General features: G+C 34.7%; 1 protein-coding gene and 1 pseudogene across 1 annotated transcript; both read right to left on the reverse strand.

Annotated features, from left to right (window-relative positions):
* Nucleotides 1-4,764: 4,764 nt before the first annotated feature.
* On the reverse strand, nucleotides 4,765-14,626 carry LOC140882719 (cysteine-rich receptor-like protein kinase 10). Its single transcript, XM_073288890.1, has 7 exons — nucleotides 14,488-14,626; nucleotides 6,919-7,056; nucleotides 6,698-6,819; nucleotides 6,353-6,563; nucleotides 6,006-6,243; nucleotides 5,553-5,703; nucleotides 4,765-5,305 (listed from the first exon to the last, which is right to left on the reverse strand). Exons 2-7 carry the CDS (start codon nucleotides 7,028-7,030, stop codon nucleotides 5,081-5,083), a joined length of 1,059 nt encoding a protein of 352 aa, XP_073144991.1. The 5' UTR covers nucleotides 7,031-7,056; nucleotides 14,488-14,626; the 3' UTR covers nucleotides 4,765-5,080.
* LOC140870060 (cysteine-rich repeat secretory protein 38-like) lies at nucleotides 14,476-15,394 on the reverse strand (annotated as a pseudogene).
* Between the last annotated feature and the right edge of the window lie 200 nt (nucleotides 15,395-15,594).

A 15,594-nucleotide genomic window follows, 5' to 3' on the forward strand; every position in this document is an offset into this window, starting at 1 on the left:
AATAATTTATAAGAATGCCATAATAAAATTCCTAAATAATATTTCTTTCACAAAAATTCATGAAAACTTAGAAAATAATTACTTAAATGTAAAATCCATGCATATACTAAAAATCTATAATAATAATACATATGCGGAAATATATGTTCTAGTCTCAACATAAAAATCATCTTAGAGCAATGGTCACGGGTTGTAGCCGCCTGGATACTCATATGCCCTCGCCACCAGTCGGGAACACATTAACTTCATTAACATTCTGCTCACCTGCACTATTTAAATCTAGTGAGCCTAGAGGCTCAGCACGTTCTATCCTTATATAACAAAATGAAACCACACACAAGCACACATCATATAAAATACGTGAATAATAATTATACGTGCATGCTCTTAAAATATTATGCATATAAACATGAATAAATAATTATAATGCTTCATCATCATGCTAAACATAAACATCATATTTAATAAATCTCATAAAATGTCTTATCATAATTTCTTAGTTCTCAACAAGTCGTATCCATGTCGGTGGCATCATACTGAGCGATTGATCAATCTATAAACCAACGTACGCGGCGGTGGGGTTTTCACCTCTGTGCTGCCACTTCACCAGCCCTCTCAGCTGGATCCATAAGCTCATCATACTTATACATCATTAGGAAGGTCACCCGGCCCAGGTATCCCGGCCTCCAACCACATCACTTTCCACCTTCACTTCAACTTCCATAAAAATATATTTTTCTTAACATACATTTAAACTTATCATAAAAATTCTTACATGATGCATGAACTTAAAAAAATATCATTTATTTCTTTATTTCATGAAAATTTGTCCGTAAATATATATTTAATTTATTTTCTTAAAAATCATACTTATATATCTAATAAAAATGCATGCATGAATTAAATATATATTTACGGACGTTTATTTTTCCAAGGACTTGTTCGAGCTGCTGACCACTTAACTTAAACCCATAAATTTTTAGACTGACTCAAAAACCCAAAAGCCCGACCTGAAAGGCCCATTAAGCTTCATGGGCCCCCAGGCCCATGAAAAACTAATGGGCTTACTAAAAACATAATTTAGGCCCATCAACTTATTAACTTAAAGTTAAATTAATAAAATTATTAACTAACCATTAACTTATAAATTTGACCGATAAAATTACTAAACCCGCCACAACTTGGTCCAATAATTTTCATGGATCACACGGCCCATGACAAATTAGTGGACTCACTTCATTAATTAATTAAGCCCATAATTAAAATTAAACTAGTCTAATTAATTAATTAACTCGAACCCAAACTCATTTATTATTAACTTAATCTCTTATTTAATTCAAAATAAAAATACCCGAGTCCAACTAATATAAACCAAACCCGAACCAAACTAACTTGACCCATTATATTTTAGACCCAACCCGGACCCGAAAAGCCGAGCCCGGCCTGCCAAAACACCAGACACAACCCTAGCTTACCTCTCCCTAAGCCCAACTCGAGGCAGCCCTGAGCGGCTTCCGAAAATCTGATCGTGCCGCCTGCTCAGGCCACCTTTGGATGTGAAACCACCTTCCATACTTAGCCAACACCCAGACGGTTCTAACCCAACAAATTTGACCTTAAACCAAGCCCTGTAGAAGGAGAACGAACCAAAACAACAGAGCCCCTCTGCTGCTGTTCGTGCAGAACGCGACTGCTGATTCCGGCCGTTCGGCCGCCAATCTCCGGCCACCACTGGCCAGAGAACCACCTGGAAAATTTTTTCAAAGGTCTTGGGATTATAACTCAACTAGAACCAACCTAAAACTCGTCCTGTGGACCAAGAACGAGCCCTCGCACGCAAACCGCTCAGTTTGCGTCTAAACCTGCGTCCAGCATGAACCTAGCCCAAACCAACGACTAAAGCCACTGAACCATCATCCAAACACGACCCTAGGGACCCTATATCAACCCTCAACCCGTTGGTCAGCAAGCTAGAACAATCCATGACAGAAAAACGTGATAAAATTGATTCATAAGCTTTAAAAACGTAGGTTCTATGCATGTTCATGAATGTTCTTCATTAAAACCACATATATCATGCAAGATCATAATTTTCATGCTAAAATCAGAATAATATGACTTAAATGGTGTTCAAGAAGGGATTCAAACGTGCCTTGATGAATATTTGCAAGAAATAACGTTTATGTCGCGTCGTACGGCTCTCCGGGACGAACAGATCTCCAACCAATATAAAATCTTAAAAGCTCGGCTACGGGGCTGTGAAAATCTTGCTAGAACGATGAAGATGATGGAGAAAGGTTGAGGGAGGCGGTAGGGAGTTGAGGCGTGAGATAGGGTAGAAAATCTTAGGATAATATTTGGGTAGTCTAGGTTAAATATTTAAATAAATACTTTGGGTAGATAATTACTAAAATTTAAACTAAAAAAATACATGATAATTTGCTAAAAACTTAAAAATCCCGAAATAATAAAATAAGTGATTTTTAAAACTTAATAAAAGTCATTAAAATGATTTATTTTGGGTAAAAACGGACATCTAAATATACATATATATAAATACCATAATTTTCTTCAAATTATACCTTAAAATAATATTTTAAGGCTCCTAAAAATCTCCGAAAATATTTTGGGTGAAAACAAACATCTCGTTCGTCCACGGCCCCGCCTACGCGATCATAAAATAAACTTTCTCAAATAAATTCATAAACCACAGAAAACAAATTTAAATGCCGAAAAAATATTTAAAACATGAAAATAAATCACATAATTTAAATAATCACTCATAAAAACAATTTAACACATTTTCACATTATTTTAAACTTATTAAATCTCTTAGTTATGCATGCGGATTTACGTAGCAAATTTCCGGACGTTACAATCGCGCTTCCTTCAGCAGCCAACAGCGCAACTTAAGCGCTAATCTCTTCTCATCCATGGGAGTTTGCGCTTCTTCATCCTTGTTTGCACTACATGTAGTGCAAACAATTCTTTTTCACAAACTATAGCGCTGTTCACATCCTCCATTGCGTGCTTGCGCCTCTTGTTGTGCTAAACTCTTGTGCAAACGCGCTAAAACTTCACTTATCAGCGCATGCTTCAACTTGCTGCGCGCGACAATTTTGAAAAATTCATATCTTCTAGCCGTCGGATCGAGCTGAAATTTGGACATCAACTTCAAAACATCTTGAATTCATTTTGATTGGTGGAGATCGGATTTGGATCTCTCTAAAATTAAATATAAATTTTTGACCAAAGCTGCTCCGTAATTCACTTTTCAAAAATCTATTTTCCTACAAAATCAACCGGGAGAGTGAAATACACACATGTATTAAAACCTATAAAAACAATATGAATGCACACAAAAATATATATAAAAATATCAAAAACTAATGCATACAAAATGCACTTATCAACAATATATATATATATATACATATTCCGTGCACATCATGTACAATAGGTGAGTTGACCAGCATAATTGGTGAGCTGACTTATACTTGGTGGGCACAGACTTAGGTATAGTTGTTGGGCACCATAAAAGAACTCTATGTATATATATACATGCATATCGTCCAAAAAAATACACACATATATGGTAAAAATGCGTGTGTCTATAATTGATTTTTTGTATCTTTAATTGATAGACGGTCTATCTGGAAAACAAATATTATGGGATTGAATCCCAAACTTTTATTAATTTGTGTGTTTTATTGACAATTCTGGATTTTGTCATAGATAGTGTATTAATATATCGAGGCAAAAAGTAAATAAATATTATCAATAAAAATTAAAATAATTATTTGAAATATTATTAATTTAATTTCAGTTAATTTTATATATGTGTGTGTGAAAATTTTTATTAATGGTATGTGTGTGTGTGTGTGTATATATATATATATATATATATATATATATATGATAATTTTCGATTCAAAATTAGATATTTGATTGGATATTTCAAATTTTAAAATTTGATTGGATGTTTCAATATTTTCGGTTTCAAAATTTTATTGCTTATGATAATTTTTGGTTCAAAATTTGAAATTTTATTATAAATATTTTTTGTTATCTTAAAATCGAGTATTTCTCATATATTTCTGGTCAAAATAAAAGTATTTGATTTGAAGCAAGTTTTTATTTTGATTATGTATGGTAAATTGTATCATTTTTATGGAACATTTTATATGTATATGTGACAACAAAAAAATTCCGAGCTTTTAATATAGATATATATATATACATCATTTATGTAAGATATCGAAATGTACCATTAGCTTGATTATATAATGAATTAATTAAATATTAATATATTTATCATATCATACTTATCAAATAGTACTTTGGGTGGTTCAAGTTTATGATACAATTGAATTTTACAAAAATATCCCGTCAAATTAAAGAAGTAACCTTAATATCATAAATGTCTCTATCAAAACATCAATTTGCAACTTAGGTATTATGTATGTGTTAATAAAGTTTTGATATGATGAGCAACCACCATAAATACTTATAAGAGCACCGTTGACGTGACATCCTCAACATCCAATTGATAAACGTCACATTAGCCCGTGTCCATATAGGTGTTTACGGTGGTTGCTCAAAATATAAAAACTATATATATATATATATATATATATATATTTGAAATTTGTACACCCACCATACCCATCTACGTGACATAGCACTTAGATATTGGATATACACCACATCGATGTAAAAGATGCATGCCAACAATAATTGTTAAACAATCAAGATGAGGGGAAACTCAATCTTTTCAAACATAAAAAAGTTTTCAAATTCAAAACAGATAATTCACAAATCCTTACAATGCATAAAAACTAAAAAGATATCCTCACACTTCACAAATTAAAGTATATAATATAAGATTACAAATACAGATAATTTAATCTTTGACCTTAGGCTTATTTTTAGACATCATCTTGGATAAAACTCAGTGATTGACATGATGTTCCCTGATAATTCACTAGAATGAGATGACTTATTTTGGGAAGATGATTTGGTTGATCCAAGCTCTTTTGAATCATATGCTTGAAATAACGCATTTTTCGAAATAGAACCGCTATTTGTGAAAAAATGTTGGCTCTGAAGGAACCGGCAAAGAGATGGTAAAACTACTAAGCATTAGAACAATGGAAGCCATTGTTGGTCTATTTGCTGGATTATCTTGCACGCATAACAATCCAATATGAATGCATCGTAATATATCACGTAAGGAACCCAAACTAGCCCTCAGCACGGGGTCGATCATATCCTCGATCGTTCTTTGGTGCCAATATTTCCATGCCTGTGAGAATTGAGATATTTCTCTTAAATAAATTAGCATTCAATACATGGAAGTCCAGATACTTGATTGAAGGTGGTGAATCTTGAATGATAAAGGTTAATTAAAGGGCTAAAATATGGAATATTCTCAATTATATGTGAAATAAGAAAAAAAAAAAAGAATATTAGAAAGAGGGGACTAGCAAACCTCTAAGCTACAGCTGATTATAAAATTGGTAATTGGCTTCAATAACAATAGACTTGCTTACCACGCTTAAGAGGTCTTCTGTATTCTCTCCATTTCGAAATGAGTTGTTTTTCTGGCCAGTCACGATTTCTAGAATCAACACTCCAAAGCTAAATACGTCGGATTTAACAGAAAATTGGCCGTGCATTGCATATTCCGGTGACATATACCCACTGCAATCAACATGCAAGTTATCAGAATATGATCTGTACATACGCATAATTGCACAGTTTATTCGAAATAAAATGGATAGAAGTTTGTTTGTATGGGATGGAATTATAGAACAACTGAGCTCATGGCTTCACCTGAAAACAGAACATTAATTAAAAATTTCTCCAATTATCCCATATGATGCAAGTTTTATCTTCCAAACCTACCGATTGATATTTGATAGTCTTGGTCGCCTGTCTTATACTACTACGTACACATGTTTATGAATTTGACCTGATCACTTCAAGTGAAACAATATACTTACTATGTTCCCACAATTCTGTTGGTACTGCCTTGAGTTTCATCTGTGGGACACAACCTCGCCATGCCAAAGTCCGCAATTTTGGAGTTCATCTCACCGTCTAAAAGTATATTGCTGGCTTTCAAATCACGATGGATTATTTTAAGTCGAGATTCCTCATGCAAATAAAGAAGTCCTCTCGAAATTCCTCCAATGATCTTCGAACGCCTTTCCCAATCCAAATCTTTGCACTTGATAGGATCTGTAGTACGTATATATATCCGAAGAATACGGGAGTTCACAATTAACAGTGTAATAAATAATTAATTAATTACTTTTAGTTTGATATAACTTTGAAATTCAGTACTTACTGAACAAAAATTTGTCGAGGCTTGCATTTTGAACAAATTCATAGACAAGAAGCCTCTCAGCTCTTTCCAAGGAGAAACCCAAGAGTCTAACAAGATTTCGGTGTTGTAGCTTGGCTACTAGCAACACTTCATTCTTGAACTCCACATCACCTTGGCCCGAACCAACGGACAGCCTTTTTACAGCGATTTCTTGTCCATTGGGAAGTTTTCCCTATTAAATTATGTCATATTTGAATTCCCATATCTATCTAGTTAATTTGTATCAAAGTTAAAACTAATATTCAATCAATGTGACAGAGGACATTATAAATTTTTTGAATGAAATTTATATATATATTTGATTACCTTGTAAACGAAACCAAATCCACCTTGCCCCAGCTTATTTGCATCCGAGAAATCGTCTGTTGCAGCTTTAATTTCGCGGAAGTCATATTGTAGAGATTCTGATACATCAATACCGTGTGCAGCTTCAAATTAAAGGGGAAGGTTTTAGCAACATTATATTGCTTGGTAATGCCTGAAAGTTATATATATATATGTTCAGTAAAAGGTGGGAAAAAACTCACGTTCAATTACTTGGTACGGTTTCTTCTTTTTTCTCATTAGCAGGAAGCCAGCAAATACAGCTACTATCAGAAACACACCAATTGAAATTGAAACAACAATGATGATGGTCATCCGAGTTTTGTTCTTGTCATTTGTTCCTGCAAAATCATGATGAGTTTGAATCCTATTCCTATTAAGAAATTATCGGTCGTGTTGGTGTCTTAGTGTTTCACATCGGTTGGCTAAATAACCTGGAAGCCCTTTATATAAACAAGGGCAATCCTCACCTCTTGAGTTAGCTTTTGAGGTGAGTTAGGTCAAAGTCTCATTTCTAATATGGTATCAGAGCCCGGGTTTCACCGTTATGTGTTGGACGGTCATAGTTGACCTCATCCGTCCCATAGTTGGCCACATGTTAATATCTACACGCTCCAGTCGTTTTATTCCTGGACGTGAGAGGGGTGTGTTGGTGTCTTAGTTTGTGTCCCACATCGATTGGTTAAATAACCTGGAAGGGGTGTGTTGGTGTCTTAGTTTGTGTCCCACATCGGTTGGTTAAATAACTTGGAAGCCATTCATATAAAAAAAGGCAATCCTTACCTCTTAAACTAACTTTTGAGATGAGTTAGGTCCAAGTCTCATTTCGTCGATATAATAATTCATTTAATTTGCACTGTAAAAGGCTATATTAATTATACACAATGTTCTAAAAAGCGCTAGGCGGTAGTCGGGCGGCGACCCACCACCGACTACCGCCTAGCCGACTAGGCGGGTTTTTTTTAGCCTAAAAAAATTAAAATTTTGGAATATTTATAAGTTCCACTATGAAAAATAATTTTTATATCTTATGTTTTTTCAGTTTTTGAGTAAAATTCTTTCAAAAAATTAAAATATCTACATTTTGTTGAAAATATATATAAATATATATTATTATTTATTGTTGAATGTTGAAGGTTGAAAGTTGAAAATTGAGTTGTAAAATATTGAAAATTAGTGTGTGATGATGTAATTAATGATGTATTAATTTTTGACTAATCTCCAATTGAGATCTATAAATAGGTCTCTCCATTTGTGTAGAAAAACACAATTGTGAAGAGAGAAAAATTTTATAAAGTGTAGAATTTGATAAATTTTGAGTTTTTGAGTTTTTACTTTTTACCGTAAATTTTTACTTTTTCACAACACGTTATCAGCACGATCGCTCGAAGGTTCTCTATATTTTCCGACGCTCCAAAATACAAGAAGAAGTCAAAAATATTCAACAAGTAAGAATTTTTATTTTACTGTTTATATATTTTTTGTGTATATATTAATATATAATATCATGTTATGAAAAAATAAGTTTTTTTCAAAACTTGTTATAAATCCTGGGAGGATGTTAAGACGACATCCCACACTCCCGGTAAGGGATACGACAAGTATAAAAGCCTCTAAGGTTTTTAAACAATAACGTGATATATATTTATTATGTATATATATTAACTATATTAATATATAATTTCATGTTATTATATAAAAGGTTGTCTATGACACTGACCTTATAATAACGTGATATGATATATATTATTGTGTATTTATATACTAACCATATTTGTATAATCTCATGTTATTATATAAAAGGTTGTCTACGACACCGATCTTATAATAATGTGATATGATATACTATACCTGACTTTATACTAACTATATTGGTATAATTTCACAACATTATATAAAAGGCTGTCTACGACACTGACCTTATAATAATGTGATATGATATACATAATTATTTAATTATGATTATCATTATATGCATTACATGATTATCACGAATTTTTATTCAACACATACTCAATTTTTTCTTTACCCCCAACGGTCACAAACGGTAACAAAACGGCTAGTTTTTGCCCTATAAATATGTTCACTCAAACTCATTTTCAATCACACCAAATTCATTCTTTCTCTCAAAATATTTTATCCTCGGTTTTTTCGAAGATGGAGATGATGACATTTATAAGGATATTTTTCATAACGACTATGATCATCATGCTCACGAGTCTTTTACTCACCAGCGATTTTCCAACACATATTTTTTCTCTATTTGTATACGCACTTGTAATTTACGTTCTTCCATTATTTTGTATTGTCATATTTATGGAAATTAACTAATAAAATGCATTGTTATTTTCTAGTACCACCATGTCGAACTTGGCGAAACTCGAATTCATTGCACTTGATATAATCGGAAAGAATTATATGCCATGGACCCTCGATGTAGAAATGCATCTCGAGTCATTGGGTCTTAACGAAACTATCAAAGAAAATAACATATCATCCTCACAAGATAAAGCAAAAGCGATGATATTTTTACGCAGACATCTTGATGAGGGGTTGAAATGTGAATATTTGACCGAAAAAGACCCAATGATTTTGTGGAAAGGGTTAAAAGAACGTTTTGAGCATATACGGGAAGTTATACTTCCGACCGCACGAGATGAATGGAATACTTTAAGATTCCAAGATTTTAAAAAGGTGAGTGATTATAATTCTGCGATGTATCGAATTGTCTCACAGCTGAAATTTTGTGGGCATAATATTACTGAGATGGAAATGCTTGAAGACATTTTCCACATTCCACGCATCAAATATAACTCTACAACAGCAATATAGAGTGCGTGGATTTTCAAGATACTCAGAACTCATCGCATGTTTACTCGTGGCGGAAAAGAATAATGAATTGCTCATGAGAAATCATCAGTCCAGACCTACTGGTTCAACGGCATTTCCTGAAGCAAATGTCGTAAGTAAAAATGAAAACCAAAATCAAAGATATAGACAAGATTTTGGTCGAGGTCGTGGACGAGGACGTGGGCGTGGACGTGGGCGTAGAAATGATCGCGGTCGTGGTCGAGGCCGTGGATTTGAAAATAAAAGAGATAGTTATTTCAATAACTCATCTCAAAGGAACGTCACGAACCACCCACAAAAGAGGCAGCATGATAATACGGGTGAAAATGAAAATCATCCAAAAAGAACTGAGAGTGTTTGTTATAGATGTGGCACTCCAGGACATTGGTCAAGAACTTGTCGAGCCCCTGAGCATCTGTGTAAGCTCTATAAAGATTCAATAAAGGGAAAAGAAAAAGAGACCAATTTTACTGAAAACATTGACCATGCAAGTGGTTCAATGAATTTAGATGCTGCCTACTTTTTGAATGATTTCGAAGATATTGATTAAATGTACTGGTGGGAAAAGAATGTAACAATGTAATTTTTATATTGTAAAACATATTATATTTTGCATGTATTGTTTTATTCTGCAATTAAATTGTAACATATTATAATTTGCATGTATCTTTCTTAATTCATTTTATTGCATATTGTTTTTGAAGATCATTATGGAAAATGCTATGATCAAAGATGGAAATAATGCACTGGAAGTTTGCATACCAGATAGTGGTACAACGCACACTATCCTCAGAAATGAAAAATATTTCTTGGAATTAAAACCAACAAAAACAATGGTGAATACAATATCAGGTCCTGTAGACTTGATTGAAGGATGTGGCAAAGCACAATTTTTGTTACCTAATGGTACAAAATTTTTGATAAATAGTGCTTTATATTCACCACGATCACAAAGAAATTTGTTGAGTTTTAATGATATATATTCTCATGGTTATGATACGGAAACAATAACCGAAGGAAATGAGAAATATATGTGTCTTACTACATATAAATCAGGAAAGAAATATGTAGTTGAGAAATTATCAATGCTCCCTACTGGATTGCATTATACACATATAAGTCCAATCGAATCAAATATGGTTATTGGAAATTCTTCAATACTAACAAATTGGCATGATCGATTGGGACATCCTGGTTCAATAATGATGCGAAGGATTATAGAAAATACAAGTGGTCATCCACTGAAAGACCAGAAGATCTTTCAGAATAATAAGTTTCAGTGTAAAGCATGTTCTCTGGGGAAACTTATTATAAGACCATCACCAGCTAAAATCCAAAAGGAATCACCCATATTTCTTGAACGTATTCAAGGTGATATTTGTGGGCCAATTCATCCACCATGTGGACCATTTCGATACTTTATGGTATTGATCGATGCCTCTAGCAGATGGTCACATGTATGTTTATTGTCCACTCGGAATGTGGCATTTGCAAAATTGATGGCTCAAATAATAAAATTGCGGAATCAATTTCCCGAATATACGATCAAGAAAATAAGACTTGATAATGCTGGAGAATTTACTTCCCAGACTTTTAACGACTATTGTATGTCGATGGGAATTACTGTTGAACATCCTGTAGCTCATGTTCATACACAAAATGGATTAGCTGAATCATTGATTAAACGTCTGCAGTTGATTGCTAGACCAATGATTATGAGAACGAAACTCCCTATTTCTATATGGGGACATGCAATTTTACATGCTGCTGCATTGATTCGCATCAGGCCAAGTGCATATCATAAACACTCCCCATTGCAGCTTGTATTTGGCAAAGAACCAGATATTTCTCATTTGAGAATTTTTGGATGTATGGTGTATGTGCCTATTGCACCACCTCAAAGAACAAAAATGGGACCTCAAAGAAAGAATGGTATTTATATCGGCTATGATAGTCCATCAATCATTAGATATCTTGAGGCTCAGACAGGCGATGTGTTTACAGCACGGTTTGCTGATTGTCATTTTGATGAAAATAACTTCCCAATGTTAGGGGGAGAAAAGAAACACATCGAAAAAGAAATCACATGGTATGTACCATCATTATTACATTTGGATCCTAGAACTAAACAATGTGATAAAGATGTACAGCAAATTGTGCATTTGCAAAGAATAGCAAATCAAATGCCAGATGCATTTGCAGACACAAAAGGGGTAACAAAATCATATATACCTGCTGTAAATGCCCCTGCTCGAGTTGAAATTCCAAAGAAACAAAATGAAGACATTCATGATGTCATAAAACGCCTGAAGCGTGGAAGACCAATCGGTTCAAAGGATAAAAAACCTCGGAAAAGAAAATACATAGAGAAAAATGATGATCAGAAAATAGAAAATGGTGTTCCAGAAGAAACACACGATGATGAAAATATTTTGTCAGAACCACAAACTGACGAGAATCATGAAATCTCTATCAATTATATTAATACTGGAAAAATATGGAACCGAAAGAATGTACAAGATATTGATGAGATATTTTCGTACAATGTGGCATGTGACATCGTAAATGAAGATAATGAACCAAAATCTTTTGGTGAATGCAAAACTCGAAAGGATTGGTCAAAATGGAAAGATGCCATCCAGGTTGAATTAAATTCGCTAAATAAACGTAGTGTTTTTGGACCTATAGTCCTTACACCTAAAGGTGTTAAACCTATTGGGTACAAATGGGTTTTTATTCGAAAGAGAAATGAGAAAAATGAAATAGTGAGATATAAAGCTCGACTTGTTGCACAAGGTTTTTCTCAAAGACCTGGAATTGATTATGAAGAAACATATTCTCCTGTTATGGATGCAATTACGTTTCGGTATTTGATCAGTTTAGCAGTGTCTGAAAACTTGGACATGCGTCTAATGGATGTTGTTACAGCTTATTTATACGGATCACTTGATAGTGATATATACATGAAAATCCCTGAAGGATTTAAGATGCTAGAAGCACAAAGTTCAGAACCCAGAGAATTTTATTCTGTGAAATTACAAAGATCATTGTATGGATTAAAGCAATCCGGCCGAATGTGGTATAATCGGCTAAGTGAACACTTGATGAAAAAGGGATATGTAAATGATCCAATATGCCCTTGTGTTTTCATCAAGAAAACAACATCGGGATGCGTGATTATTGCTGTATATGTTGATGATTTAAACATCATTGGAACGAATAAAGAAATTCAAGAAGTGATGTTATACTTGAAGGAAGAATTTGAAATGAAAGACCTTGGAAAAACCAAGTATTGTCTTGGTTTACAAATTGAACAAAAAGAATGTGGAATTTTTGTTCACCAGTCTAATTATACAGAGAAGGTCCTTAAACGTTTCAATATGGATCAATCAAATCCTTTAAGTACTCCAATGGTTGTCAGATCATTGAATATAGAAAAGGATCCATTTCGTCCATGTGAAGATGATGAAGTTGTTCTTGGTCCTGAAGTACCATATCTAAGTGCCATTGGTGCCCTTATGTATCTTGCAAATTGCACTAGACCAGACATATCTTTTGCAGTAAATTTATTGGCAAGATTCAGTTCATGTCCAACGAAGAGGCACTGGAACGGAATTAAACATATATTCCGTTATTTACGAGGAACGACGGATTTGGGACTTTTGTATCCAAAAGATACAAATCAGAGAATAATTGGTTATGCTGATGCTGGATACTTATCTGATCCACATAAGGCACGTTCCCAAACCGGATATGTATTTACTCGTGGAGGCACTGCAATCTCTTGGCGATCACAGAAACAAACACTTGTTACAACTTCATCAAATCATGCCGAGATTATTGCACTACATGAAGCAAGCCGTGAATGTGTCTGGCTTAAATCAATGACTCGGCATATCCAAACTTCTTGCGGATTATCAGTGGACAAGAATCCAATCACACTGTATGAAGATAATGCCGCATGTGTTGCCCAAATGAAAGAAGGATACATCAAAAGTGACAGAACTAAACATATTCCTCCTAAATTCTTTGCATACACTCAAGAGCTGGAGAAGAATAAAGATATTGATATCTGTTACATTCAATCAAGTGAGAACTCATCCGATCTCTTCACAAAGGCACTTCCCACGGCGATATTCAGAAAACACATTTATAATATTGGGATGCGCAATCTACGAAATATGTGAAGAATCATTCATGTTGACATCAGGGGGAGTTTACGTGGCTGCACTCTTTTTTCCTTACTATGGTTTTTATCCCAATGGGTTTTTCCTAGTAAGGTTTTTAACGAGGCAGTATACAACACGTAATGGAGATAGTCATTCTATCATGATCATCATCACAAGGGGGAGTGTTGAAAATATATATAAATATATATTATTATTTATTGTTGAATGTTGAAGGTTGAAAGTTGAAAATTGAGTTGTAAAATATTGAAAATTAGTGTGTGATGATGTAATTAATGATGTATTAATTTTTGACTAATCTCCAATTGAGATCTATAAATAGGTCTCTCCATTTGTGTAGAAAAACACAATTGTGAAGAGAGAAAAATTTTATAAAGTGTAGAATTTGATAAATTTTGAGTTTTTGAGTTTTTACTTTTTACCGTAAACTTTTACTTTTTCACAACACATTTAAGTTTTTTTATTAATTAAAAAAATTAATTTATTTTTAATGAGTAAACCGTCTAGGCAATGGGTGGCCTAGGCGGTGCCCAAACGGCCCCCAGGCGGCCTAGGAAGCAGGCGCCTAGGCGGTGCCCAGGCCGCCTAGGCGGCCAATTAATCGGGTGACACCCAGAGTGTCGACCAGGCATTAGTCGAGGCGGCGGGTAGCCGCCCAGCGCCTAGGCCTCGCCTAGACGGGGATTTTTAGAACACTGATTATACACGTGATCATTTAATTTGTTACGTACGTACCTTGTGGTAGCGGTGTTGAAAGCGCCGCCTGTAATTCTTGAAGCCTGGTTTCATTGTAAAAGGGTAGATCTTTTAGCGAAGATTGCAGCTAGGCTTCAGTATCCTACACCCTCTCTTGCCGTTGCAATATCTTGGAATATCCGTAGCTGCCGATACTAAACACGTTCTGCATTCCTCGATAGACAAATCTGGGGAACACTGATTCATGGAAAAGACAGTCTGAAAGTCTACGGTAGTTCTATTCGCAGCAGCCACTTTTCTAAGAGAACCACCGTTGGCAGCCTGTTCACGAAGATTGTCCTGCAGAACTCTAAGATCAAGCATGAACTGGTCGGGACTCGAGGCGTTTTGGGTATTGAACAAGGCCAACAGTGTCGTATCCGCAGGTATCCCGAACATGGATTCGTCAGAGTAGCGTAATGTGCAGATAGCATCAAACCGAACTGCCTGTTTGTAATTCGGACACGATCTTACTATGTCAGCGGTGGCATCTTGGATACAAGTACGACAATCAAGGAGCTGAAGGTCCCCTCTACAGAGCACAGAAGCGTAGACGGTATCCGGGTTCTGCCCCATTGAGGCGTTGTAGAATCCATTGTAATCGATGCTTGAAGATAAAGAAGAGAGAAGGGTGCCGAGGTTACTGTTATACGTGCTATTATTGGTGTAATTGCCGTTGTTGAAGCACCGGGGTTGCGCCATGGCGGCCGAGGCTAAAAGGTTTGCGATCAGAATTAAGAAAAATGAGGCGACCGGCCATCTTTCACAGATCACAACTGCCATGGCAAAATATTTTTTTGGAGTGTCTTAGAAAACAGGAATTAATCCTAAATTAAAATTATTTAATTTTATGGATTGACTTGGAACAGCACAGTCTAGTCGTCGATAAGTTTGAAGGAATTAAAATGAGGGGGACAGGAGTGGACCATGCAAGGACAAATATGAGCTAGAGTTGCGTATTAATTGGACGAGTTTAATTTTACCGAACTCCTTTGAAAACACGTGAAATTTCAAGATTTTTTAAATTTTTTTTGGGGTTGATTAATTCGACCAGTTTTGACCACATCGGTTTTTCTAGCTTTACACATCAACATTATTCCATATCAA

The sequence above is a fragment of the Henckelia pumila genome, chromosome 1 (genome assembly GCF_033568475.1).
Source record: "Henckelia pumila isolate YLH828 chromosome 1, ASM3356847v2, whole genome shotgun sequence".
Classification (NCBI taxonomy): domain Eukaryota; kingdom Viridiplantae; phylum Streptophyta; class Magnoliopsida; order Lamiales; family Gesneriaceae; genus Henckelia; species Henckelia pumila.

Excerpts from the sequence above, each read along its gene's own strand:
- LOC140882719 (XM_073288890.1), bottom strand. The coding sequence starts at position 7,030 with ATGACCATCATCATTGTTGTTTCAATTTCAATTGGTGTGTTTCTGATA. Across the intron at positions 6,820-6,918 it reads ACCGTACCAAGTAATTGAAC|CTGCACACGGTATTGATGTA; the intron begins GTGAGTTTTTTC and ends TTTAATTTGAAG. Across the intron at positions 6,564-6,697 it reads GATTTGGTTTCGTTTACAAG|GGAAAACTTCCCAATGGACA; the intron begins GTAATCAAATAT and ends ATAATTTAATAG.